General features: G+C 44.7%; 2 protein-coding genes and 1 long non-coding RNA gene across 8 annotated transcripts; 2 read left to right on the top strand and 1 right to left on the bottom strand.

Moving 5' to 3' along the window:
- Window positions 1–9: 9 nt before the first annotated feature.
- Window positions 10–21,849, bottom strand: LOC127318492 (uncharacterized). Of its 6 annotated transcripts, XR_011746922.1 has the most exons (10): window positions 21,678–21,848; window positions 21,353–21,598; window positions 21,146–21,263; window positions 20,562–20,676; window positions 19,992–20,062; window positions 19,227–19,435; window positions 16,933–17,042; window positions 16,708–16,809; window positions 14,666–14,878; window positions 10–778 (listed from the first exon to the last, which is right to left on the bottom strand). It is a non-coding gene; the product is annotated as an uncharacterized lncRNA (long non-coding RNA). The 6 variants fall into 6 exon arrangements; XR_011746926.1 differs by having other exon boundaries at window positions 16,933–17,033; window positions 21,353–21,849; XR_011746921.1 differs by having other exon boundaries at window positions 21,353–21,847.
- On the top strand, window positions 653–3,583 carry LOC127318459 (uncharacterized). Its single transcript, XM_051348948.2, has 9 exons — window positions 653–786; window positions 1,325–1,641; window positions 1,726–1,953; window positions 2,030–2,254; window positions 2,366–2,623; window positions 2,733–2,963; window positions 3,052–3,126; window positions 3,216–3,293; window positions 3,387–3,583. Exons 2-9 carry the CDS (start codon window positions 1,335–1,337, stop codon window positions 3,434–3,436), a joined length of 1,452 nt encoding a protein of 483 aa, XP_051204908.1. The 5' UTR covers window positions 653–786; window positions 1,325–1,334; the 3' UTR covers window positions 3,437–3,583.
- Window positions 17,042–25,257, top strand: LOC127318452 (uncharacterized). The gene is made up of 14 exons (XM_051348939.1): window positions 17,042–17,637; window positions 17,738–17,869; window positions 17,971–18,157; window positions 18,243–18,394; window positions 18,485–18,667; window positions 18,756–18,881; window positions 18,981–19,111; window positions 23,519–23,594; window positions 23,680–23,975; window positions 24,067–24,253; window positions 24,340–24,459; window positions 24,538–24,767; window positions 24,841–24,916; window positions 24,994–25,257. The coding sequence occupies exons 1-14, from the start codon at window positions 17,557–17,559 to the stop codon at window positions 25,144–25,146; spliced, it is 2,130 nt and encodes a 709-aa protein (XP_051204899.1). The 5' UTR covers window positions 17,042–17,556; the 3' UTR covers window positions 25,147–25,257.
- The last annotated feature ends 1,373 nt before the right edge of the window (window positions 25,258–26,630 follow it).

Raw genomic sequence — 26,630 nt, 5'->3', positions numbered from 1 at the left:
ACTAATATAAAAAGAGAGAGACAGGCAGATCCAATCAATCTGAGCCCTTCACACACAGTCATCCTACGGTCAAAATCATCCCATCCCAATGTTGAGCTCAACACGTTGAGCACATCCTCAATCCCACGTCCACTCAATACATACCCTTTCGTTAAAACAACAACCCACGTCCACTCAATACATACCCTTTCGTTAAAACAACAACCACAACTTTCACCATACCCATCAAAGCCGGAGTCTCCACGACCCATCATCCACGCCGCCGTTGAGCCGGCGTCGCCGGCGTCGACGACGCAAGTGCCTAGCCGGCATCGACGACGCAAGTGCCCACTCACCGTTCAACCGCCGACGACGCACCAACTGCCACAGCCGGCACCGAGGACAAGTGCCCAGCCGCCATCCACGAACCAACTGCCATAGCCGGCGTCGGGGACGCAAGTGCCCAGCTGCCGTTGAGCCGCCGTCCACTGGTAACGCCGGCGTCGACGAAGCAAGTGGCCAGCCGCCGTCGACGAACGAACTGCCGCAGCCGGCGTCCACGAACCAACTGCCATAGCCGGCGTCGGGGACGCAAGTGCCCAGCTGCCGTTGAGTCGCCGTCCACTGGGAACGCCGGCGTCGACGACGCAAGTGGCCAGCCGCCATCGACGAACCAACTGCCGCAGCTGCCGTCGTCCACAAAGCAACTGCCCCAGCCGCCGTCTGCCGTCGAAGACGCAAGTGCCCCAGATTGCCCACAGGCGGTCCAACAACCAAGTGCCTCAACCGCATTGGTCACCTGCAAATGTGGGTACAAAAAAATTACACTTTCATTTACTTGATGTCAGTTTCATGGTTCATGCATCTATTTACACGTCTCCATGGTTGCTGCATCTACCTACTAATCCAGAACAAATAATTGATCTATAACTGGAACAATTTATCTGCTACTGACAAATGGGATGAGATGCAACCAGATTACTATATAACATAATACAGAAGTTGTTTTCATGTCCACTTAAATATCTCCTTTCAAATTTAAGGTTACAAGTATCATTTCTTTCGCTTTAAATCACTTGTGTTCTCAACCATTTGGGCGCTGGTTAATATATGTGCTTTGCTGCTTCTAAAATCTGAAATTATGAGAAAGGATGCAACAAACTCACGGTTAAACTATTTGTATGTTTACACTAAGATGAATCAATAAACCAATTGTACTGTCTTTGATTCAGAAATAATTTCAGACATCATCATTTCTACTGTCCAGCATCCCTTTTATATATTCATTACTGAATTAATATATTGTTCCCCCCACGATTTCATATTGGACCTCTTTAAATCGTAGTTTCCTGCACATGAAGAAAATACAGCCACATGCGTCCCCGTCTGCATCAGGGAACCGTTCCCCATTTAAAGATCTAACGAACACGCCTATAGAGAGCAATGCCAATACCACCAGTCTTCAGTCAGACAAGAAACTGAGCTGGTATGCCCGATTGTCTGATGAGAAGAAAGCGGAGTACCTCCAGAAACGGCGTGTAGCCCGTCAGCAAACTAAGGCAGCAAAACTCAGTAGTTTTAACTCCGAGCATGTATCTCAAAGTCATGATTCGTCGTTACCATCTGTTCAATGTACTCCTCTGAGCACTGTAATGAACACAGGTAACAGTGGTACAATTATACCCTTCCGATCCTCCTATGTCTATTAATCACCTATTCCTAATTTATGGGTTCATTCTATGCCAGATGGGACTGATACGCCTGCAAGCTCACTGGGGACTGATCATCCAGCGGAACAAATTATTGTCGGACGGAAGAAACGAACTGGACAGGGATGGTATGCTAGCCTATCTGAAGATAAGAAAGAAGAGTACCGCAAGAAACAACGGCAGGACCGACTCCACAAGAAATCTGAAGCTCACATTGTTAATATGGATTTACCCCAATCCTCTACTATTGATCATGTTTCACCTGGTAAGATTACCTATATAGTTAATCGACGAATTATCTAATCAGAGGTTTATTTTCTACATATCCTCATATGTGCCAGTTGCATCCTATTCCCCTACAATCTCCATGAGTGATGAACATAAATCACAAAATGGGAATGCGGAACAGAAGAAAGCAGTTGGTGAAGGATGGTATGCCAGACTATCCGAACATAAGAAAGAAGAATATCTGCATAAGCTTCGGATGAGCCGTCTACAAAAGAAAACTTCAACTCTTGGTGTGAATAAAGATCAACCGCAACCATCCAACTCGCAAACTTTACTTCGTAAAATACCTCAACTTGCTACATGGATGTACCTCTGGCAATAAGAAACATTAAATTGTGTTGTATCATATTCAGCCAATGTCATGCCTTCTGTTTCTGCATCTACCATAGGTTTTATGCATGTTGGAACAACACAATCCATTGGAACAGCACAACCCGACCTCAGCCAGGTGGTGGACACGCCATGCACTGTACCTACTAGATATGATCAAAATGCTATTGACTGGCTGCACAACAATCCAACTTACCAACGTCGGGCACTGGTTGGCAAAGATATATGTAACAAAGAACTAACTCCAACGGATATGCTGGAGCAAGAAAGCCTCAAGCCAACAAGTTATGTCTCAGGTCGCTCCCTTCAAATGATAGGTGTGCTCGCGGTCCTCTTCATTATTTAACTCCACTGAATATCATTTGTAATGGTTGCACTTTATTTCGAGCTGACATACATACTACTGATATGCATCTATGGTTTAAGATGCTTCTTCTTGCAAGAAACGACAGCGTATGAGGGGACAATATGCAATGATGACACCGGAACAGAAAGATGGTGTGTTGCATAGGAATCGTGCTTATAAGATGGTTAAACAACATACCCTCTCATTGCATCAGCAATCTGGCATTGCTTATGTACCTGCTGGATCCGCATACACTTCACCATCTAACCCTGCCATCCATGTACAACCATCTAGAGCACATAACCCTACAGGTATTAATATTCATATCATTTAGTTCTTTCTGTTTAGTTAGTGTGTTTGCGATCTGAGGTTTAACAATTAAATGCTATTTAATTTCAGATCACAGAAACAGTGATGGTGAATCTGATCCTGCATACATTTCTGAACCATTTGAACAATGTGGCAGGTTCGAAGGTAAAATAACATAACAATTGTGCCCATTTGTAAAAGGCCTTCATCTCCAAATGGTACATAAAACCAATGTATTATATTTTCTCTCATAGATAATGTGGACACCATGCAAGAGGAGGAAGAAACAATGCACGATGACGACGAGGAGTCAAGGATTTTTAGTGGTCTAGGTAACTTACACGACAAACAAAATTTATTCCCTCTGAAATTCTAATATAATTTATTGTGGCACATCTATTTTACTCCTAATTGTATTTGTGCAGGCGATGTGTTCGATTCTTACAGAGTGACAACTGATGTTCCTTCAAAGTAAACAGAATGATGATCCTTATGACTTCGTGTACCACAATCTACCACAGAAGCATCATGTTTTGAAGCCAGTTAATGACTGCGTCCATTGTGGAGCAATGAGGCTCCAATATGAGGGCCACGCGTTCTGTTGCAGAAAAGGAAAAGTCAAGATAGCTACCCCTGAAGTTCCTCAAGAGTTGCGCCGGTTGTTTACAAGTCAGGTTGATGCTGATGCTAAATACTTCAGGAAGCACATACGATATTTTAACACCCACTTCTCCTTCACAAGGCTTGGAGTCACCCTTGATAAGACGGTGAGCACAGCGGCGAGAACCGGTGTGTATACATTTGTAGCACAAGGGGCAATGTATTATAAGATGGACGATCTGGTGCCTGGTGGTCAAGGACCTAGACATCTCCAGCTCTACTTCTATGATACAGATGAAACCTTGGAACATAGAGTGAAGCGGTCTCCAGATCTTGATATCAATATCATACGAAAGATTCTGGAGATACTAGAGGACAACCCATATGTGCAGACCTTTAAGAGCATTGGATCCGTTCCGAACCTGGAAGAATATAGGATATCCCTTAACACAGATATAAGACTGGACCAGCGAAGGTACAATGCCCCCACAGCTTCCCAGGTTGCAGCGATGTGGGTTGAAGGGAGTGACCCACAGAACACTTTTGATAGGCAAGTTGTCCTGTATGGCAAAGGGGACCGTCCTATATTTATTAGAGCTTACTATGGTTGCTATGATCCTTTGGCGTATCCATTATTTTTCCCGAGAGGGGAGACGGGATGGAACCGCTGGATACCATATGAGACACCACCTAAAGTCGCTCAAGACGACAACGACGATGACATCGAGCGTGAAGACTTGCAAGGTCTAGCTCGGAGTTCAAATGAACATCTCGAACAAAACACAGATGACGTAGCAGGTAATTATCCGCATGCTTTCAACTTGTTTCACATTTTATTCATTGTTTCTGGAGATCACCAATCAATCATTTCGTTATCCATGTTCTAGATGATGAAGAGGACCTCGATGATGATGCAACCGGAGGGTCGAGAAAATTTGTCAGCGCAAGGGAGTACTACTGCTTCAAGCTACAAGTCAGAAAAGGACTTTTCAACATTATATTGTTCGGTGCACGTGGGTTCCAGCAATGGGCAGTCGACATGTACATCAAGATGGAGACTATGAGACTTGATTTCTTCTCTGATCCTAAGAATCAAAAACGCATTCGTGCTGATCTATACCAGGTATCATGTTGTTCTCCGTTTCCATTTTATATTACACACGCATCGCCCCTTCCACATTTAAAAATACCGTGCAAAATGATGTTGTTATTGATTTATTTTCTTAAGGGTGTTGTTGATGTCATGGATGCTGGAGAGACACGTGGTTGTCGGGTTGGTAAGAGAATCGTGCTTCCCAGGACTTTTCCAGGAGGAGATAGAGACATGCAGCGAAGATTCCTTGATGCGATGGCGATAGTCCAACGGTTCGGGAAGCCTGATTACTTTATCACAATGACTTGCAACCCGCACTGGGAGGAGATTACATCCAGACTTGAACCCGGGCAGACACCACAAGACCGTCCAGACCTTGTGGCGAGAGTATACAGGGCCAAATTGCGAAGTATGAAGGATCTCTTGATAAAAAAAAAATACTTTGGTGATGTTGTTGCATATGTCCATGTTACCGAGTTTCAAAAGAGGGGGCTGCCACACGAGCACATGCTTCTCATCATGAGCTCGGATAGCAAGCTAACAAACCCAGACGGATACGACAAGGTGATATCAGCAGAACTTCCTAACAAAGACAAGTACCCTGTATTGCATGCTCTGGTGGTCAAACATATGCTCCATGGACCATGTGGTGCTCTTAGAAAAAATTGTCCATGCATGATAGATGGTCAATGTCGGTTTCGCTATCCTCGGCAGTTTTGTGATGCCACTCAACAAGGAAAGGACTCATATCCTATCTATAGGAGGAGGCACGATGGTCATCAAGTGAAGGTCAGAAGAGCAGAGCTGGATAATAGATGGGTTGTCCCATACAACCCCCAGTGCGCTTATGCGGTATAATTGTCACATCAATGTTGAAGCTTGCTCTAGCATCAAGGCAGTGAAGTATTTATTCAAGTACATCTATAAAGGACATGATCGTGCCTCATTCTCAGTCGATCCAGCGGTAGAGAATGATGGTCAAGTAATCAATGAGATCAAACAATATAGGGATGCTAGGTTCGTGGGGCCACAGGAGTCTATCACCAGGATTTGCGGTTTCCCAATGTTCGGTGTCTCTCCCTCTGTTCTCCAACTGCAACTTCATTTGGAAGATATGCAGCCTGTCACATTCAGAGATGGCGATAATCTTGATGACATCATCAACCGGCCGTCTTCTTCCAGTACCATGCTCACAGAATTTTTGAAGATGAACCTGGTGGATCCTTTTGCGAGGAACTTCTTGTACAAAGAGTTCCCAGAATTCTACCGGTGGATCAAGGGTGAGAAGAAGTGGCAGAAAAGAAAATTAAAGGGGCGGGGGCAGATTGGAAGAATTGTCTATGCGCATCCTGCTGAAGGTGAGAGGTACTTCCTTAGAGTGCTCATGAATCATGTGAGAGGTGCAACATCATTTGAGGATTTGAAATGTGTAAATGGCAGGCCTTGCTTGACTTTCAGAGAATCATGTGAGCGAAGAGGTCTCATAGAGACCGACAAGTCAATTGATGATTGTTTGAGCGAGGCAGCTACTTTCCAAATGCCTTATGCTCTGAGAAGGCTTTTTGCAACTATTCTGGTGTTCTGCGAGGTCACCCAAATCCGATCACTGTGGGAGAAGCACCTTGAGTCAATGTCTGAGGACTACCGTCGTAACCAGCCCAACCAGGCCGCACTAGAGCAGATGGTCCTTAGAGACATTAGGGATCTGGTGCATTCCATGGGAAAAGATATTAGCAGTTACGGACTCCCGGATTTGGATCTGGTGGATGATGAGTGTTCGAATGGAGATTCCAGAGAGGTACAAGAGGAGTTGTCGGTTACTTTTGACAAAGATGACATAAACATGTTTACATCTCTTAACAAAGAGCAGCGTGCTGGTTTTGATGAAATCCTCTCTCATGTTCTCAACAAAAGGAGCCAGATTTTCTTTGTTGATGGTCCGGGTGGCACGGGGAAGACATATCTATACAAAGCACTCCTTGCGAAGGTGCGTTCCCTAGGTCAGATAGCTATTGCTACAGCTACATCTGGCATAGCGGCATCGATCATGCCTGGTGGGCGCACCGCCCAAGTAAAATATCTTGTGTTGCCGTGGTAAATCACCACCGGCCCTCATATGTATTTATATGCCAGATAGATAACAAGATATACAATGGTTGTTAAGCTACAACAGCCGATGATTATCTACTGCTCAGCGTGATCAACACGCATGGAACAAACTAACCTAACTACCGATATTCTAGGTTAGTTCACATTCCCCCTCAATCTCACCGACGTACTTGTACTAAGTTGAGATTGGTATACAATTGATCTAGCATATATTTCGTCGAAGGCTTGGTGAAAGCATCGGCCACTTGATCAGCAGAAGAAACAAAGCGCACGTCAAGGGCTCCTTGTGCAACCTTCTCTCGGACGAAATGGAAATCGACTTCGATATGCTTCGTTCGAGCATGAAATACCGGGTTTGCTGTGAGGTATGTTGCGCCAAGATTGTCGCACCATAGCACCGGTGGGCGATATTGAGGAACATGCAGTTCGCGAAGCAGAGACTGCACCCAAATTGCCTCGGCTGTTCCGTTTGCCAAAGCTTTATATTCCGCTTCAGTGGATGATCGGGAGACGGTGGGTTGTTTGCGGGCACTCCAAGATATCAAGGTTGGCCCGAAGAACACAGCGAAACCACCCGTCGAGCGGCGATCATCAGCATTGCCGGCCCAATCAGCGTCAGTGAAGACACTCAGAAGCATCGATGGTGACTTGCGAATACGCAGACCAATGTCAGCTGTACCCTTGACATAACGCAATATGCGTTTAACTGCTTCCCAATGTACTTGTAGTTGGCTTGGCAAGATACCGGCATACTTTGTTGACGAGCGTAGGAAATGTACGGCCTCGTAAGTGTGAGGTATTGTAGTCCTCCGATCGCATCGCGGTAGTCAAAGACCGAATCACCTAACAGCGGTGTTCCTTGATCGGCGACAAGCTTGTCTTGAATCGACATCGGGTCGAGACAGCCTTGGCCTTGTCCATGTTAGCACGGCGAGAGAAGGTCCATAGCATATTTGCCTTGGGATAGAGTCATTCCCCACAGATCTCGCACCACTTCGATGCCAAGAAAGTAGTGTAGCGGGCCCAAGTCTTTGACAGAAAAGTTTCACCAAGACGCCGAATAAGAGAGGCCGAGGCGCGAGCACGAGGAACTGCGACGACAATGTCATCGACATATACGAGCATGTAGACGGTGACACCACCGATGAAACACAAACAATGAGGTGTCGGTCTTGGCGGCAACAAAACCGAGGCGATGGAGCGGATCACCGAGGCGAGAGTACCACGCTCGCGGCGATTGCTTGAGGCCATAGATGGACTTGTGCGGTTACGAGACATAATCTGGATGAGCAGAGTCCTCAAACCGGTGGTCGGCGCATATATGCGATCTCCTCCAAAACCCGTGCGGGAAAGCATTGCGATGTCAAGGCTGCCAGGAACACACCGATTGCGAGCCACGGCAAGAGCAAGAACTAGCCGAACCGTGGCATGCTTGACCACGGGATCGTAGGTGTCGAGGTAGTCAAGACCATAGCGTTGAGTAAATCCTTGAGCAACCAACCGAGCCTTGTATTTGTCGATGGACCCGGCAGCCTTGTGCTTGAGCTTGAACACCCCGCGGGAGCCAATCATGTTGCGGCGAGAAGGGGAGGAACCGGGGTCCAAGTGTTGTTGCGGAGAAGAGCGGCATGCTCGTCTTCCATGGCCTGTCGCCAGCGAGCGTCAGAGAGCGCACGACGATAGGAGGCAGGCTCGGCCGCGAAAGCGCGACGCTTGGGGTCGTACCGAACGGTCCCGTCCGTGGGAACCAGGGGCTTGACGGAGGCGGTGCGCGTGCGTGTCTGCATGGGATGACGCAGCACGGGCGCAGGGTCAACTGCCAGAGGCGACGGTGCGGGTGTCGCAGGAGGTGTCGCAGCTGGGGACGGCGTGGCGGCAGGATCCGAAGCCGCGGCAGAAGAACCGTCCAAGGCAGGCTGCTGTGAGTCCGGGGCAGACGAAGTCTCTGCCGCGGCAGGAGAGACTGCACGATCGGATGCAACCGAGCTGGAGGGCGTGCGAGGAGAGCCCAAGTCAGGAGCAGCAGTGTCATCGCCAGAGTTACCTGCATCAGAGGAACTGCTAGTAGCAGGGGTGTCAGTCAACAATGTCAGATCATAATTACGCATATGATCATCTTGGATTACTGGCTCGGAACGAGGAAACAAGGAGGGAATTGTGGCAGGTGGGTGAGACGGTGGAGATGGCGGAGAGGTAGGAGACGAGTAAGGGAAGAAGTTCTCGTCAAAAACGACGTCTCGAGACACAAAAATGCGGCCAGTGGATCGATCCAAACATTTATACCCCTTATGTTGTTGACTATACCCAAGAAAAACGCGAAGGCGAGAGCGATAGGAGAGCTTCCGATTGTTGTAGGGACGCAAATTCGGCCAGCAAGCGCAACCGAAAGCACGAAGAAAGGAGTAGTCAGGTTGTTCTCCACGGAGGCAGGCAAGGGGGCTAGCGTTTTGGAGATTCTGAGTAGGCATGCGGTTGATCAGGTAGACCGCGGTAAGAAAGGCCTCGTCCCAGAAGCAGATCGGGAGAGAGGAGTGGGCGAGCAAGGCAATGCCTGTCTCCACAATATGCCTGTGTTTCCTTTCTGCAATGCCATTTTGCTTAGATGTATGAGGGCAGGTTAAGCGATGTTGAATGCCAGTACGATCAAAGAAACGAGACAGGCGACGATACTCGCCACCGCCATCAGTTTGAACAGCACGAATTTGAGCCTGAAGTAAGCGCTCAACATGAGTCTGAAAATGATAAAAGGACTGCTCAACATCTGACTTTCGTTTAATAAGATAAATCCAAGTGTAGCGACTGAAATCGTCGACAAAACTGACATAATACCTAAACCCTCCCGTGGAACGATGAGCTGGCCCCCACACGTCGGAGTGCACAAGCTCGAGAGGGGAACTAGTGACATGAGACGACCTAGAGTAGGGCAACTGGTGCACCTTTGCACGTTGACACGAATCACAAACTAAGGATGGCGACGGTGCGCAAGCGATTTTATTTGACCTAAAAACAGACTCGATGACTTTATTCGATGGGTGCCCCAGCCTGCGATGCCAGTGTTCAGCGGAGAGCGTCGTGCTGGCCAGACCGTGGCGGTGGGAGGAAGGTGGAGAGACGATGTCGCTTGGCACCGGATAGAGGCCGTCCTGGCATCTACCCCGAAGAAGAAGGGCCTTCGTGGCTTGGTCCTTAACATAAAAATGGAAGGGGTAGAATTTAGCATAGGCATTATTGTCAAGTAATAGTTTGTGCACAGATAATAGGTTCTTAGACAGGTTAGGAACGCGAAGGATGTTTTTGAGATGAATTGGACGAGAAGAACCAGTAATCTGAGAATGACCGATATGGGTAATTGGCAGACCTGCACCGTTGGCGACCTGCACGGAGTCCTTCCCGTGGTAGCGTTCCTGGAGGCTGAGACGGTCCAGATCGGACGTCAGATGATCCGTCGCGCCTGAATCAAAGTACCAATTGCCGTCGTTGGTGTTGTTGGCGTGGGCGGCGTTGGCATTGCGCGGACGGGGCTCGTCGGGCTGGAAGGCATGGTTGAAGCGGTTGCGACAGCGCAGGGCGTCGTGGCCGTACTTGCCACACACCTGGCAAGTGGGACGAGGGCCACCACCTCCGCCCCCGTTCCGGCCACCTCCGTTGCCGCGTCCTCCATTGCGGCCACCATTGCGGCCGCCGCGGTCTCCTCCTTGTCCTCCACGTCCGTCGCCACCACGCTGGCCACCACCTTGGCCACCATTACGATGGCGGTCGACAGCGTTGCCAGAAGCGTGGATCTCCCCGATGGACGCCTGCTGCTCAAGGCGAAGCTCTGCACTCAGAAAATAGGCGTAAAAATTGTTGAGCGTCACCGGGTTGTCGCGGGAGGTGATGGAGGCGACGAGGGGCTCGTATTCCGGACCCAGTCCGGCGAGGATATAGCCAAGGATCTCCTCGTCGCTGAGTGGCTTTCCAGCGGAGGCCATGGCGTCGGCGAACCCCTTCATCCGATTGAAGTACTCGGAGGCGGTCATGTCCTTCTTCTTCAGGTTGGAGAGCTGGTAACGCAGTTGCATTACCCTGGCTCGGTTCTGCGAGCCGAACATGGCGTGGAGCGTTTCCCACACGCCGGCCGACGTGGTGATGCGCGTCAGCTGCCCAACAATGTCCTCGGACATGGAGCCGAGGAGGGCGATGAGGACCAGCTGGTCCTGCTGATACCACCGGAGGAACTCCGGGTTGGCCGTCTCCTTAGCCGCATCGCCGGTGCCCTCGGTGATCGTGGGCGATGGCGCGGCGATGGTGCCGTCGACGTAGCCAAAGAGATGCGCTGCGCGGAGCGCGGGCGCCGCCTGAGTCTTCCAGAGGAGGAAGTTGTCGCGGGTCAGACGGATGGTGATGAGGTTGGTGATGGAGGAAATGGTGACGGTGGTGCCTGACCCGGCGGCGGTGGTGTCCGATGGTCCTGCCATGGCGATCTAGGTTGTATATGGGATCTCGGCTCTGATACCAAGTAAAATATCTTGTGTTGCCGTGGTAAATCACCACCGGCCCTCATATGTATTTATATGCCAGATAGATAACAAGATATACAATGGTTGTTAAGCTACAACAGCCGATGATTATCTACTGCTCAGCATGATCAACACGCATGGAACAAACTAACCTAACTACCGATATTCTAGGTTAGTTCACAGCCCATTCCAGGTTTAAAATTCCGATTAGGCTCACAGACAGCAGCACATGCAATTTCACCAAGCAGAGTGGTACCGCAAAGCTGCTCCATAGGGCATCTTTAATAATCTGGGACGAAGTTGCCATGACGAAGCGCCAAACTGTTGAGACGCTTGATAGGTCCTTACAGGACATCATGGGATCTGATTTACCATTTAGGGGGAAAGTCGTGGTGTTTGGAGGAGATTTTAGGCAGGTCCTTCCCGTTGTAACACGTGGGACAAGAGCTCAAATCACTGATGCTACGCTACAGAGGTCTTATTTATGGGATAAGATTAGGAAGATACGCCTCACCCGCAATATGAGGGCACAGACCGATCAGTGGTTCTCCGAGTACCTACTGAGAATAGGGAATGGAACAGAAGAGACAATCGGTGGTGACTATGTGCGTCTTCCGGATGACATTGTTATTCCTTTCAGTCCTACCGACGAACCAGTGAACAAGCTTATTGAAGGTGTGTTCCCATCGCTTCATGAGAACGCCACATCTGGACACTACATGAGTGCACGTGCCATTCTTTCAACGAAGAATGATCATGTGGACAATCTGAATAAAAATATGATTGACCGATTTCCTGGCCAGGCGAAGGTATATTATAGCTTTGACTCTGTCGAGGATGATGCACGCAATAACTACCCACTAGACTATCTCAACTCACTCACTCCAAATGGCCTGCCCCCGCATGATTTGAAACTCAAAATCAATTGTCCCGTCATTCTACTCCGGAATCTTGATCCGCACAATGGGCTGTGCAATGGAACAAGACTGATGATTAGAGCATTCCAGGATAACGCAATCGACGCCGACATTGTCGGTGGACAACATGCTGGAAATAGAGTGTTCATACCGAGGATCCCTTTGTCGCCCTCGGAGGACATTTCACTTCCTTTCAAGTTTAAGAGGAAACAGTTCCCCGTCCGGTTGAGTTTTGCAATGACCATCAACAAAGCCCAGGGGCAAACCATTCCGACCGTTGGTATTTACCTCCCAGAGCCTGTATTCTCCCATGGCCAGCTTTATGTTGCACTTTCAAGGGGTGTGTCAAAGCAGACCACTCGGATTTTGGCCAAGCCAAATATAGACATAGACCCCACCAGAAAAAGCACAAAGAACATTGTGTACAGGGATGTATTGGAGGGATAGAACAGGTTTGTTCATCCTTTAGGCTGGTCTTTTCTTCTTATTTAATCTTCTTATATACTTCTATTTCTCTTGTTCGGATCTATGAATATTCATGTTATGCAGCAGCTTCAGCAGTTCTATGACTTTGTTATGACATAGGACCTTTCCCACATGCCTCAATGATTTGTCGTGAAAAGATAATGAAAAAGTAGGCATCATGATGCCCATAATGTATATTTTACCTGATGATTTAATATTCAAGTAGTAAAATCAGTAATATCATGCTTTTTGGATTTTTCACTTATATTTCGCTTAATTGACATTGCTAACTGTCATCACGTTCCTAAACTGCAGTCTTGCCGTGGATGTTCTCCAGATTGCCATATTACCTCAAATCACTGCAATTCTTTGTGTAGCACTATATGGAAATGTTATTATTTATTATTTTTCTTTGTTCACAAAATTGACTAGCACATTATCAAGCGGTTTACTCCCAGTTCAGTATAATATGAGGTCTGCATCTTTTGTTTAGCTTCAAATCTACGCATCCCTGATATATTTGTTGTTATCTCCGTGTTTCGTTGATGCCTTCATATTTTTACTGACATAAAGAATGACGAAATTCTTACATGCAGCATGCACGTTCCTGGACGATTGATTGGGAGTTCTGTTACAGTACGTAACCCGGTGCACCATTGTACAATTCGCTGGCTAACTGAACTTAACATGGTAAATTTCATAGTTTTCTCGAGTTTCATCTGCTAGGATTTATAAGGTATAAGTTTTGGGATGGTATAGAAACAAAAGGTGTTTGTAAAAACTTTAAACTCTATTTTGCTTATGAAAGTTACCAGTTCACATCTTTTATTGATCTGCCCTGTTATGGGACAACTTAGATTTTATTTTGAGGAAACACGACATGTGTTCTGCCAAGTAAGCGAAAGTATAAGTTCAGTTACAAACTAGAGAGGGACTAGCTGACAGAGAACAAAACAGACAAAAACAGATGAAAAATACAGCAGGCTCAGCCAATAATTCTAGGAGCTAACGCTCATGCATTACAGTCAACATTTTTTTCAAATGTACCAAGCCTCCTTATATAGCCACCATCAATATAATACTGATGATAACTTCAATCCCAAGCAGAGTCCTCTAGATTTGATTAAATGGAGCTCAGATTTTGAGTTTCAGATTTTGCTATCGATCTACTTACTCCGTCCTAAAAAAAGTGACTCAACTTTTTCTGCATCCGGAGGTATCTATAACTAAAATGCATCTAGATACATCTGCATTTAGAAAATGAGTCACTTATTTATGAATGGAGGGAGTATATGTTCCGCAAATTTTTGGTAGTCGAAACGTGCAGCTCATAAATCGTTTTTCTTATGCTCGTCAGTTCTAAGGTCACATACAAGTTATTTTATGTGTTCTGCAGATCCCAGGAGTAGTGTGCTGCCTGTAAGAAGATTCTGCACCCATTGGAGAATGTAAAAAAGGTTCCAAGCAAGTTATCTTATGTGCTATGTGGAACTCACAGAAGTGTGCTACATATAAGAAGAGTGTGTACCAATTGGAGAAGACATTCCCTTTAATAATCATACAAATTTGATACTTGTTTGCTTGGTCTGCAAAACTGTTCAGTGGATGTGAGTACGCAATGTCGCCGATGAACTAACTTACTGTGGTACCGTCCTGGATGATGAATCCAACATCTCGGTATTTCTCTAGGAATTATCAGGTTTTGTAAATACTTCAGTGCTTGCTTATACGAGCAGCCTATCTTGTTAATTGAAGCATGTCCGTTGTCTCATTGGCCTGGCTATTGTCGATGTTCTTAATTTTTCTGAAGCCTACTCTCTTTTTTCTGAAACTGCTCCCTTTTCATCTACTTTGGCTTGTAGTTATGCAAATTGAAAAGCATATTTATATCTCCGCAGTGCAGATCACACTAATGTCATGTAATGAACAGACAGAAAACTAGGAGCATACAACAGTCAAATAACATGTGGTACAAGAGATAACACCTTTCAAGATATACAGAAACTGTGGCAATATTTTACCTTTCTGTCGTTTTCTCAACACCCAATATATTTCCAAGACTATAAACAACAACCTCCCAGAAACATTGGATCTGCTTTTCACGAATTTCCTGTACCAAAATATAACCTTTGCGTGCAATGATAGCCATATCAGATTTGGATCCTTGAGTGGCATTACAGGTTCTGCTTACTTTGTGAATACAACTCGCCCATCCAGAAACAAAGGTTTGGTGTCTGCCAAAAATAAGAGCATCAGCTTGTTACAGTTCATCCCTATCAAATTATTATAAACATGCATATAACATTGTAGAAAAGAAAACACGTATGGAATGACAAGGCCAGGTCAACTGAACTAAAAATAGTATATGGGTAAATACATCCTGTGGCTCAAAAGATAAAAGTTAAAGGCTGAAAAAAGATTTGTCACCTTTTTGTGGAAGTTCAGCCAAACTAAAAAATAAATGGCAAAGTTAATTAACATAAATAAAAATAAATGCCACATTTGACCACAATATCAGATGCGGTCAGACAGACCACACCTCTAACTTCAGACGGTGATGGCCAAGTCTTATTCACTTCCATCTAAAAATAGTCATATTCACTAACGCTCCTCCTCCATAGATTTCATTTGGCCAAGTCATAGGTGGTTGTGTGTGAGTGGACTGCGTTAGCCGAGTCAGTAGCTACATCGTTGGCTGCATGTGTGATTGTGCTACTCGAGCCATCTGTGAGTGGACTGGGAGGCTACTGCATGCGTGGGTTACTGGCTGCTGGTCCATGCATATATGTCTATTTAAGGGATTTGTAACTTCGTTTGTAGCCAAAGCCAACATAGCTGAGAGGAAGAACAAGAAGAGGAGCTTAGTAGCAGCTCCAACATTTGATCCATCTATTCCATCGTCGCCTTGGTTGCTGCAAGGAGAGTAAACTATTACGCCGCTTATAGCCAAGGACTGCAGATCCGTCGTGTTTTGCATAGGTAATTCAGACTCTCAAGTACATATATTTTCAATGGTATGATTTGTTGATAGATCAACTAATTATATACACTTCTTTTTAAATGCACAGATATGGATGTCGATGATGTCTTCATCAATTTACCTAATGGCGCAACCACTGGTATTCTTGTGTAGATAAAATATTCATGGCTACATTATATCGGTTGGGTGACAATTAATTTTTTTATGTAATAACATATTGTATCAATTGTAGATATTGCGGGCGTTATCATGTATGTTAGCCCACTGGACCACTAGACATATTTCCCGGTAGGAATGAGGGAAGTAGCAGTGGTGGACTCCAGTAATCACATTGTGTTCCTCCGCATTTTTGATGAGCTTGCTCAGAGGCACGAAGAACAACTGTTGATTGGTGAAAAGCATTATTCATTCGTCATGGCAACCTCTATGGAAGTTGACCAAGCCTCAAGTAAGTCTGGACTTTAAATGATTAAAAGGTGTTGTACAAAATGCATTTCGCACTTTTACTTACTCAATGTTTTTTATAAACAGGAAGTCTTTTAAGTACATCAGCAACCACAATTACATTCCATCGATGCTCAGCATGTCATCACTTTGACATGCTTGAAGGTGACTATATTTTTTTATTAGTGCTTCACCATTCCTGATAACTAGATGTCTAATTATCTCATGGTGTAGGTGTGCGAGAACGAATTTGTAATGACTTGTATTCCGGTGAAGGGGTCAAAAATGTTGTACTTTTAAGGAGGGATGCTCAGAAGCCGGCGAATGAGTGCAATGCAGTTCAGCTACCTGACCAAGCTTCTTCAATCAAACACATCTTCAACCATCTGACGCAAAGTACACCCCGCATCGCGCCAACTCAAGTTAACAAGTTTGATGAAGTTGATTAGGCACGTAGATCCAGAATAATTTTTTATTGCAAATTTTTTAGTTTTGTTAGTCTTATTATTTCTTTCATTTGTTGTAAAAATAAATATAGCATGTTTTCTATTCACACGATGCCCCAATCCGTATCTCCTATGTTGACAGCTTCCAATCCATCCACAGCATGGGAAATAAAAGGATGAAATAAGCTTGTACCTGTAGTGCTGTTGTAGCCAAATGTTCTCTCTGCTCACTTAATGCAGTAATTTCTTGACAGCAAGAGCCAAAATTCCTATAACCAGTGAGTGAAACATGTAACTGCAAAGCACCAATAAGCATAAGAGAGACTTAATTTTTACCCATGTTACAAGTAACCATGTATCCTCTACCTGCAACAAGAGAAGTTGTAGTACCAGAGAAGAAAATATAGATATGATGTACCTTCAGGATACTAGAATGCATGTGATCTCCTTCCTGGTAGAAGACGCAATATATTTCGCAAGGAGCCCTCCAGATGCGTGGGCAGCTGACATATCAGCGGCCTACTCCTCCTCCAAATATGCAAGTAGAAGGCCCAATTTAATCATTTAATATATTATAAAGGTATTTGTGGAGATGAGCTATAAGAAAAGGCAAAAAAGAAAAGGCAATGTCTATAACTATTGTGTACGTGGGGTATAAGAAAAGGCAAAAAAAAACATGGAGCCTGAGATAAATCAGCCGGATAGAGCAATAAAAATAGTCTGTTGCTCCATATACGGATAGTTTGTTACAGAAGTATGATTCGCTAGGAGGATAATAATGCCTCATGATCTCGCTGTAGCTATTGGCCGCATCCCCACTCTCCTCCACCTCGCACCGCGCCAGACTTGATCGATCGATAAGGGACTCCGGACTCCAGCGAACGTGGGCACCTACAACTCTACAGCAACCGCCAGAAGCAGTCACCACAATATTGTTCCCTTCCCCAATCGCCCCATCCAAACTCTCCTCCACCTCGCCGGCCTCCTCCACCTCAACTCTGTCCACTCGCCCCACGAATCTGGCTGTGTTGCATCATTCTCAATGTCTGGGCCGCCATCCCCGATGCCCTCTGTGGATCAATCTCCACCCAGATTCGGTGCTATTGTCCATGCTATCAACGCGGTAATGATATTAATCTCTGTAACTTCATAGTTTGCAAGGTTTGGTAATTAAATACTTTGCAAGGCTTCGTAATTAAAAGTGATATATGCTTGGTTTTCAGGAAAACATCGACAGAGGATTAAAGGGTGAGGACACAGATAATATGCAGATTGAAGAGGGGCTGACCAAATCTGAGAGCAACGAGCTAGAAAATAAAACCAGCAAAGAGGCTACGTACTCCAAATTGACAAATGTGAGTTTTCTGGTCCTAAAAGCTCCCCAATAATTTCAATTCTCCATATTAATTATTAGACACTCTTTTCCTGGTTTCAATTTTATTTGTGTTGTTCCCAGGAATTATCCGACAACAAAACAAGTCAACAACTGTTGTCAGCTCTTGACAACCACTTAGCAACAACGTCTGGCACGGAATGGCCAGGAACTATACAAAACGAGTTGGCATTGCCCATCCAGATGGAGAAACATATGCGACGGCATAACAAGCCTAAGAAGGCAGAGGACTATGTGGTTTCTCCAGAAGGCACATAACAAAACCTTCTGTACCCTGATTTTGCTATATTGATTATCTTTATTATTAATAAATGTTACTACTTCCATTGTCACAGATTATGCTTGCACCAGCGATGATTGGTCCGTGATTGACAAAATCAGAAATGAACCTAGCGACAAAAGATATTTAGTGAGCATCGGTGATGGATATCTTAAAAAGGCCGAGTTAATGTCTCTTTTAACTCCCGGAGAATTCATTGGCGATGAAGTAAGCATATATCGTTTTCTGACAAGGATATGCTATTTCATTATGAGTTATATTATCTGCTATAACCAATGTATGCACTTGAAATTGTAGATCATAAACGCGTACATAAATTGCATAAGTCGTACAGAGCATCTACAGATGAGGGCAGGTGGAAGTGTGTTTTTAGAGAATGCATGCATCTCTAAGACCATAAAGAGTTTTAGCTGGTTGGGGCCTGATGATGCACCAACATGGTTATTAGATAGAGTCAGAACTTATTTGAAACATGATATGGTTGGTTTCAGTTTCTTACATCTCCACTAAATTCAATCAACCTTGGATGTTTGTCTATATTGGAAGTAAACTAACTTAAAAATTTCAGATACACATTCCAGTGAACAGTAACAACATTCATTGGTACGTAGCAGTTATAAATACCAAAAAACGATGTATCCAAGTGCTCGACTCGCTCGGCAGAGGAATGGGTCGCAAAGACCTTGCTGCTATGGTTAGCAATTACTCTCACTGCCCTATCTTTTGATATAAGATGATTTTCTGTGATCCTTCGGTTGTGATGTTAATATTTTGTCATTTGTTCGTGCAACAGGTTGAAGGACTGCAAAATTTATTCAAATATGCATCGCTTAACATGGAATTAAAAGCTGATAAATGGCCGGACCTAAACGTGACAACATGGCCACGAGAAGAGTGCATTACGAGCAGTCTTCAAACAGATGGGTATACCTTCTACCTCAACACAATCAATTTTTTTTTTAAATACCCCCATTAATTTTCATTACAAAGAATCATGTGTCCGCAAGTAAGAAAGAATAAAGTATGCATATGCACTTACCAAATGAGAGTATATGACATCATAGGTAATCATCTTCATGAATAGCATACTACTCATGACCTTGAAAGTTTCTAGGTCTATCTTGCGCAACATGATCAGATGGTCATTGCAGTTCAATCAGCTCTCCATGTATCTGAGCTTGTTCATGAAAGCACAAAAACCCATCCCTAAGAAAGCATTGATGCATACAACGGATGATGACCATAATTCTGCAGCGAAGAAGAAAAAAGCAAGTACTGGATTAACAAACTCCGCTATGCATAGGCTCCATTAATTTGAATATACCGTTTTTTATTTTAGTCCGCTATTGAATACGCAATACCGTTCTGAGTGAGAGAAATATGATTTATAAAATATGGTGCTTTGAATGAAAATTACGGATCATTTTATGAATATATAATACTGTATTTCGTCTTGGTGATCATGCTCAGTCACTTGAAAAAAAGCATAATTTATTCTTGCAAGATCAATTTGCTAAATCTAGGCCTCAAGTTAAGAAATTGTATGATATTACAGTGACTCAAGATAATTTATTCTTCCATACCATCTCTTTAATTTGGAGCTAGCTATAATGCAACAACTCAATTCATATCTGATGATGAGTTGCTTCATATAAAAATAAATAAGTACATTAGTTAGTACTTTTTCTGAAGGGACAATGATGTGTATAATTATACATAATGATTTCTTTCTATTAAAACAACATTAATTAATAGGGAAAGAATACAAATACTGACAAAGTAAGGGTGCGGAGACCGTGCATACCTCAAATATTACATGAATTGGATGTTTAGCTCTACCTTCTCATCCTGGACCATCGAGCCACAATGAATCAACTGGAAATGCAAATAAAAATAAATAAGTTGTCACAAAAGTTATCAATATAGCATTGAGCATTTGATTTTGACTCACAGGGCTATAGCACTGGCCAAGACTAAAAGTAACTTCAGTAACAAAACAATTTAAGTAAAGAACTTTTTGACAAACATTTTTTCATGCTTCAGTTTCATATGGAACACCATAACCTACGTACAGAGCTAACTCAATAACCTAGGTACAGAGTTGTAGACCACATGGAAACCTTACACATGTCGTGATAATTTGGAGCATACATATTGGCGAGTTCCTTTTCTATTTAGGATGCATACATATTGTCAACTGTGTGTTTTTCTGTACATTACTTCATCATCAGCAAATCGATACTGTAGAACGTGAATGTCAAGCTTTTTACACTAAAAAGTAGTTGTCCTGAACCATGTGTCAATGCATCCTAAATAGAAAATGAACTCGCCAATATGGCAATCAAAAGTATGATCATATGGCACGGTCACTTACTGAATCAGCAAAGAGATTGAACAAAAACGGCTGAACATCATTGAGGGTCTCTGGGCCACCAAGATTGAACAGCAGTACATGGGATATTTGAGATACTTGACATGAATAACTAAGGCTGCATAGAAGAGCAGGACACCTTAAATCATTTAGAAAGAGACAATGCTAAAACAAATAATGTCGTTTCTACTAAATCCGAATTTCAAGGCAGTAAAGTGTTTTACTATATTCTACCTGGAACATATAATGGAAGCACATTCAAAGATTATTTCATTTAGAAAGGGACAATGCTAAAACATGTAATGCTGTTTCTATGCAAAAAGAAATTTAAGTGTAGTAAAGTGTTATAATATATTACGAGGGGAACATATAATAGAAGGACAGCCTATGAAATTTTGGTCCTTATAATTAATAGCATCTGCATAAAGCTGTAGACAATTCCTCTGAATCCCCAAAACTGCCAACATGTAGGTTTGTTGATAAAAAAGAAAAAAGACAACATGTAGGTTCAGTTCGTCAGTTTAGCGAAACACAGTGACACAAAAACTTTCTATTGACTCATAGATGGATTTTTGTATACAACTGACCTCGCCCATGCTTCAAATCGCTAGGCCGTTAAGTTGTCATCAACAAACACGCTCCTTCACACTGCATCAATCTACCCCCGCTTCTCACAGACAACATGAGTTACTTCGATTCGCCCCACTAAAACAACACGGAAAAGCATCTCCATAATCCATAGGAGAATCCCCACAAAAACCTCAGAGCGGGAGTGTACAGAAGAACTTGATTACCAGGGTAGTGCCAACAGCTCGCCTGTGGCTAGCCGAGCTCCAAGCTCAGGTGCTCTGTACGCGTCAGATGCGCGATGTCCGCGGCCACCATTCGCGTGGAGACGAGCCCCTGCGCATCCGCTTCCGCCTAGCGCTGTATCGCCCGTGAGCATGAAGAGCTCGAGCACCTCCCAGTCGCGGGTCACCGGCCGGATGTGGTCGTTGATGTGGAGGCGACGGTCACACGGGATGCGACATGGGGGAGAGCTGGAGCCCGGAGGAGAGATGAGGGTGTTGCAGGGATGGGGGGCGGGGGACGGGGGACGGGGTGGGGGAGAAGTACCACCTCGGGGGTTGGTCTCCGGTCACGGAGCGGCTGTCCGGTCGCCGGCGTTGGGGCAGAAGCGGAGCAGTATGAGCCCTTTTTTTTTTTTACTTCAGTGTTTGCTTCAGTGCGTGCAAGTGCAAGGACAGAGAGAGTGAGAGGGCCGTGTTTGTCTCAGATTGTCGCCGGTGCCGCGCGGCATGGACGTGTGGTCGTGTGGTGCCCATCTCAGTCGTGAACGATTATTAATCGCCAGCAGACACGGTCTAATGGATCTTGGATGGATCCTATCCTCTCTGAGTCCAACAATATCCAATGTTTATAGACTTTAGTTTAACGGATGTCCAACTCCAATGTAATCCAGTCCAGCATGGTCCAAGGTGAGTTAGGGCATCCCAGCGGCACGACGCATTTCGGACGCCCAAAAGTGGCCGCGAGCGTCCGTTTGCGTCGCCCCGCGGACATATTTTGTCCGAGCGTCCGTTTGCGTCTGGGTGTGTTTCCACCGGGGCGACCCATTTTTTGAATTGCAACATATTAAAAAACATAGAAAGTAGTACATATAAATGCATAAAAACTATACAAGGTAGATCTATAAGCCTAGACTACTTGCTTCCTGACGGGCCGGCCCCGTCGTTGCGTCGCTCCGTCGCTCCGTCGCCTGCTTCTCTGCTGCCTCCCGCGCGGCTGCTATGGCTCGGTGCGCCGCCGCGTCGTCTTGCAACCACTGCTCCAAACTCGCGTTGGCGGCGTCGTCCTTGGGCGTCTCGAAAGACTCGACGATAGCCCTCTGCTCCGCCGCCCTCTCCTCTGGCGTAGGCGCATCAGGGCCATCGGAAGACCAAGATATCTCGGAGTCGGAGTCATCTGCGGCAGCGGCGGCTGCCAGCCTGCGCTGTTCCAGCTCAGCGTCGACCGCCGCATGAGCCGCCCGCTCCTCTTCTGCTTCCTCCTCCACGAGAGCCAGGGTCGCGGCGTCCCTCACCGGGTCGAGGAGGCCGTCGGTGCTGTCGTCGTCGAACTCCTCCTCGGAGCTCGAGGTCGGGGGAGGTGCAGTGGGAGGTGAAGGTGGAGGTGGAGGCGCGGCAGCCTGGCCGCGTCCGGCGCTGCTCATGGTGGATCTGGTGGAGGCTGAGCGGAAGCAGCGCTACGGCAGCGGCGGCTAGGGTTTAGTGGGGAGGAAATGAGATGCTCGCGCCCCTGTTTATATAGGTCGGAGGCAGGGCGACGGCCGCGCCACGCGTGGCATCGCCATTACTACGTGCGCAGAGGTAGGCGATGGCCGCGCGCCACGCGAGGCATCGCCATTTACGCGGCCGCAGACTGCCGAAGCGACGCCTCGGCGCCAGTACTGGCGGAGAAGACTTATCGACGCTGGGTCACTGCCAGGCGGGCCAGACAAAACGTCTGCCAGACGCGAGCGGACACTTTCCACGTCCGCGCAGCGTCCGCAGAGACGCATCCGAGGTGCGTATTTGGGCCAGGTTTGCGTCTCCGCGGACGGCCCGATCACTTTGCGTCGCCCCGCTGGAGGTTGTGCCAGACGCATTTCCGGTCATGGCGGACGAAAACGGTCGCTCGGCGTCCGTTTGCGTCGTGCCGCTGGAGAGGCCCTTAGATCCAAAGTCCATTGGATCTAACATGTCCAGTTCCAGATTTAATTGTCGGCCTTCAGGTAAGCAAGCGTCATGGACCGTGGGCCATGGCCTCATCTTTTCCCTGTCATATATAAGCTTCTAAAAATATCATTATAGATAAATTTTCATTTTTAGTGATTTTGAAGGTTTTTTTGGGAATAATTATTGTCCTTATTGAATATATATATGTAAAATTTGTGTCATCAAAAATCTGTAATCATGCAGCTCATCGTGTGGTTTGTGGATGTTAAATTTCATGGAATACTTCACGGGGGATATTGTATCCGACATTCCTGAACAGGTATATTTTGCTCCATATCGTGATACTTATTCCGGGTTGTATCTTTTTATTTGAAAATTAAATTTGGTTATTGATTCATTAATAGGTCAATATGACAGATTTTAGAAGCAAACTAGCAGCCATTTTGGTGGATTCACATTTGAATGATGATGATATAAGGAATCGAGACTTGAAAGATGATGAAGACCAAACCTTTGATCCCACTGATTGTGTCATTGTGGATGGACCCCCTAAAAGCATCAAAACATCGAAACTAGCATCTGAAATTGGATTCATCTCGCAGTCATTGCTTCTGTCACCATCTGCCAATCCAACCGATGAGGAATTAATAGATGAACTTCGCCTATACATCAGCACAATTCATGATGTCCCTTCACTAGAGTAAGCAACATCTTTTTTATTTCATTGTATTGTTCTAATAAATTGTGATAGCATACTTGTAATTGTAATTGACATTATTCTAATTTCACAGGACCGAATGGGTTAAAAGTTCAAGTCCTTATCCTATTAGTCTTAATTTAAGACAAATAAGTAACATACTAAAAATGAATGAAAATATGGACGTTAGTTGCTTCAATATGGTTGTACGGATACTGGCGTGGCATGACATCCAGCTTGCTAGGGATGTCCCAGTCTACTACATGGATTTGAACTTTTGTGTAAGTTACTATAACTACACACTAAATCTATTTATATGTGACTCATTTGTGGCATATACTAATGTTTTTTATTATTATTATTTTAGTTGATGTCTCAATATGCACGAGATCCAAGTCGTAGTGACAATCCTGACGTTGCTCGGTTGGCTCAGTTGTTTCTTAGCTGGCCTGACAGCAATGAGTATCATATATCTGAATGCAATATGGTAAGAATTCAATTCTTCATTCTTAAGAGTCAATTATATGTTATAATGATTGCTATATTTTTAAATGTATCGGTGCAGATTTTATTGCCTTGGGATATTGTTGGGTTATTCCAGTTGTTCGTCTTCGATCGGCACAAAAAAGTTATCTCTTTTTTGAACCCGCTTCCAATACCATATTTGGCGAAGACTATACTTAAAAATGTGGCCGATAATTTTAATCTTGCCCTTGAAGTTGCAAACCCTGCATCAAAGGATGACATAACTAAATGGGGTTGCAAGGCTCCCAAAGTTCCAACAAATCTAGACGAGTAAGAATCTTAACAATATGTTACGATCTTAACGTATTTATTCGACCCGCAATGTAACATTACATGCATGCAGTGCTCTGTCGGGTTATTTGGTTTTTGAGTTCATGCATTCATGGTACGATGGATTGCTACATTTTCCAGTACCCACGGTGAGTATTTACACATGTTCATTTGCATACACTTTGCACATGTTTTTTTATAACAATGTTGTATAATGCATATATAGGACGGTTTTCAACTAAGGAAGCGATTTTTGGTTCACATCCTGAAGTATGAAGCAAATGAAGCTTTAAGCAATATCCCAGCCATTGCACGAAGCCTTATTGATCGCATAAAAAAGTGGACCTTCAAGAAAGAACCGTCATCCGCGAATAAATAGAAGATACAATGTTGCTTAGTTATTTTATCTGTCACTCATATTTCGCCATGTATCAAGAATACATAGATGGACCTTCAAGAAGAAACATAATACATATTGTTGCTTAGTTTATGTTTTTAAGTATTTTTACAACTAATTCTAAATACATTTATGTGATTGTAAATTTTATGTAAGTGTGGATTGTGTGTTTTAGGCGCTCTCACACCTCTTAGGCATAAATGGCTCGGTAAAATACATGACAAACGATCACAATATATGTTTTTATGACATAGAACAAGACGTGCATTGCACGTGCACGCTTACTAGTAGTCAATCAAAGAGTTCTGAACGAAATTGAGATTCAAGAACCAATTACATGGTAGAGCATTCGTCTTTTTTCCTTTCCTGCGAATCATTAACATCTCCGCCTTCAGTTCATTTTTTGTTTCCTGCATACCGAAATACTTCTAACTTAAAATGAATGAGTTTGATTATATGCTAATATATAATCGTGTAAAGAGTGCAACCTATATTGTTTGGCTAGTTGAGCCTTAATCCATGTTAATGTGTACAGTACCACTGGTGGAAAAAGGGCCTTTGGTCGCGGTTCGCAACTGCCATTAGTCGCGGTTGCGCAACCGCGACCAAATAAACGCGACTAAAGCCCCCTCCCCCCCCCCCCCCCCTTAGTCGCGGTTGCTTAAGAACCGCGACTAAAGGCCCGTCCACGTGGGCGCCAGGCGACCGTCGGGGCGGAGGACCTTTAGTCGCGGTTCTTCTGGCCAACCGCGACTAAAGGCCGCCGCAGGTTTAGGGTTTTAGCCCCCCCCCCCCCCTAAACCTGTTTTCTGTTTAATTTGTATTGTTTTATTTCTTTTGTGCTTTATTTTAATTTTGAAGGAGTTTCACATATTCTACGGTACTACATACATGCATATGAATGTACAATTTCAAACAAATTTGAAATTAGAACCAAAAAGAATTCAAGAGGAATATACAATATATATTCAATATCATCGGATGACCATATACAATTTTGAACAAGTTTCCATACATAATTTAATGCACATAAAGTTCTACGTCCTCGTAATGGTGTTCTCCTTTAGGATGGAGGACTTCCCTCCTGAACCATCCAGCTAGTTCCTCTTGAAGTGATCGGAAGCGAGCTTCTGGACTAAGCATCATCCGGAGGTTATTCCTCTGAGCATTGGTATCACTCGGAACCCGCTCAGAGGTGTATCTCCGGATCATCTCACAGACATAGTATCCACATAGATTGGTCCCCGGTGGCTGAATATCGCCACCATTCTTAGCCTTTGACCTTTTGAATTCTATCTTTTTTTTGAAATCACCGACCTTTTGATCTGAGAACCGTCTCCAAACCCTACGAGGCAAAGAAAATTAAATGAACAAGAGAGTTATTAGTTACTTGAAGCTTAGGAAATGAACGAAATAGGCCGATCGATATAGAGCGCAAATGAATGAAAATAATTACTTCTGCAGCA

This window comes from Lolium perenne, chromosome 1 (assembly GCF_019359855.2).
Source record: "Lolium perenne isolate Kyuss_39 chromosome 1, Kyuss_2.0, whole genome shotgun sequence".
NCBI classification, from domain to species: Eukaryota; Viridiplantae; Streptophyta; class Magnoliopsida; order Poales; family Poaceae; genus Lolium; species Lolium perenne.
The sequence above is the reverse complement of the archived record's forward strand: the minus strand, read 5'-3'. Positions and strand labels throughout refer to the sequence as shown.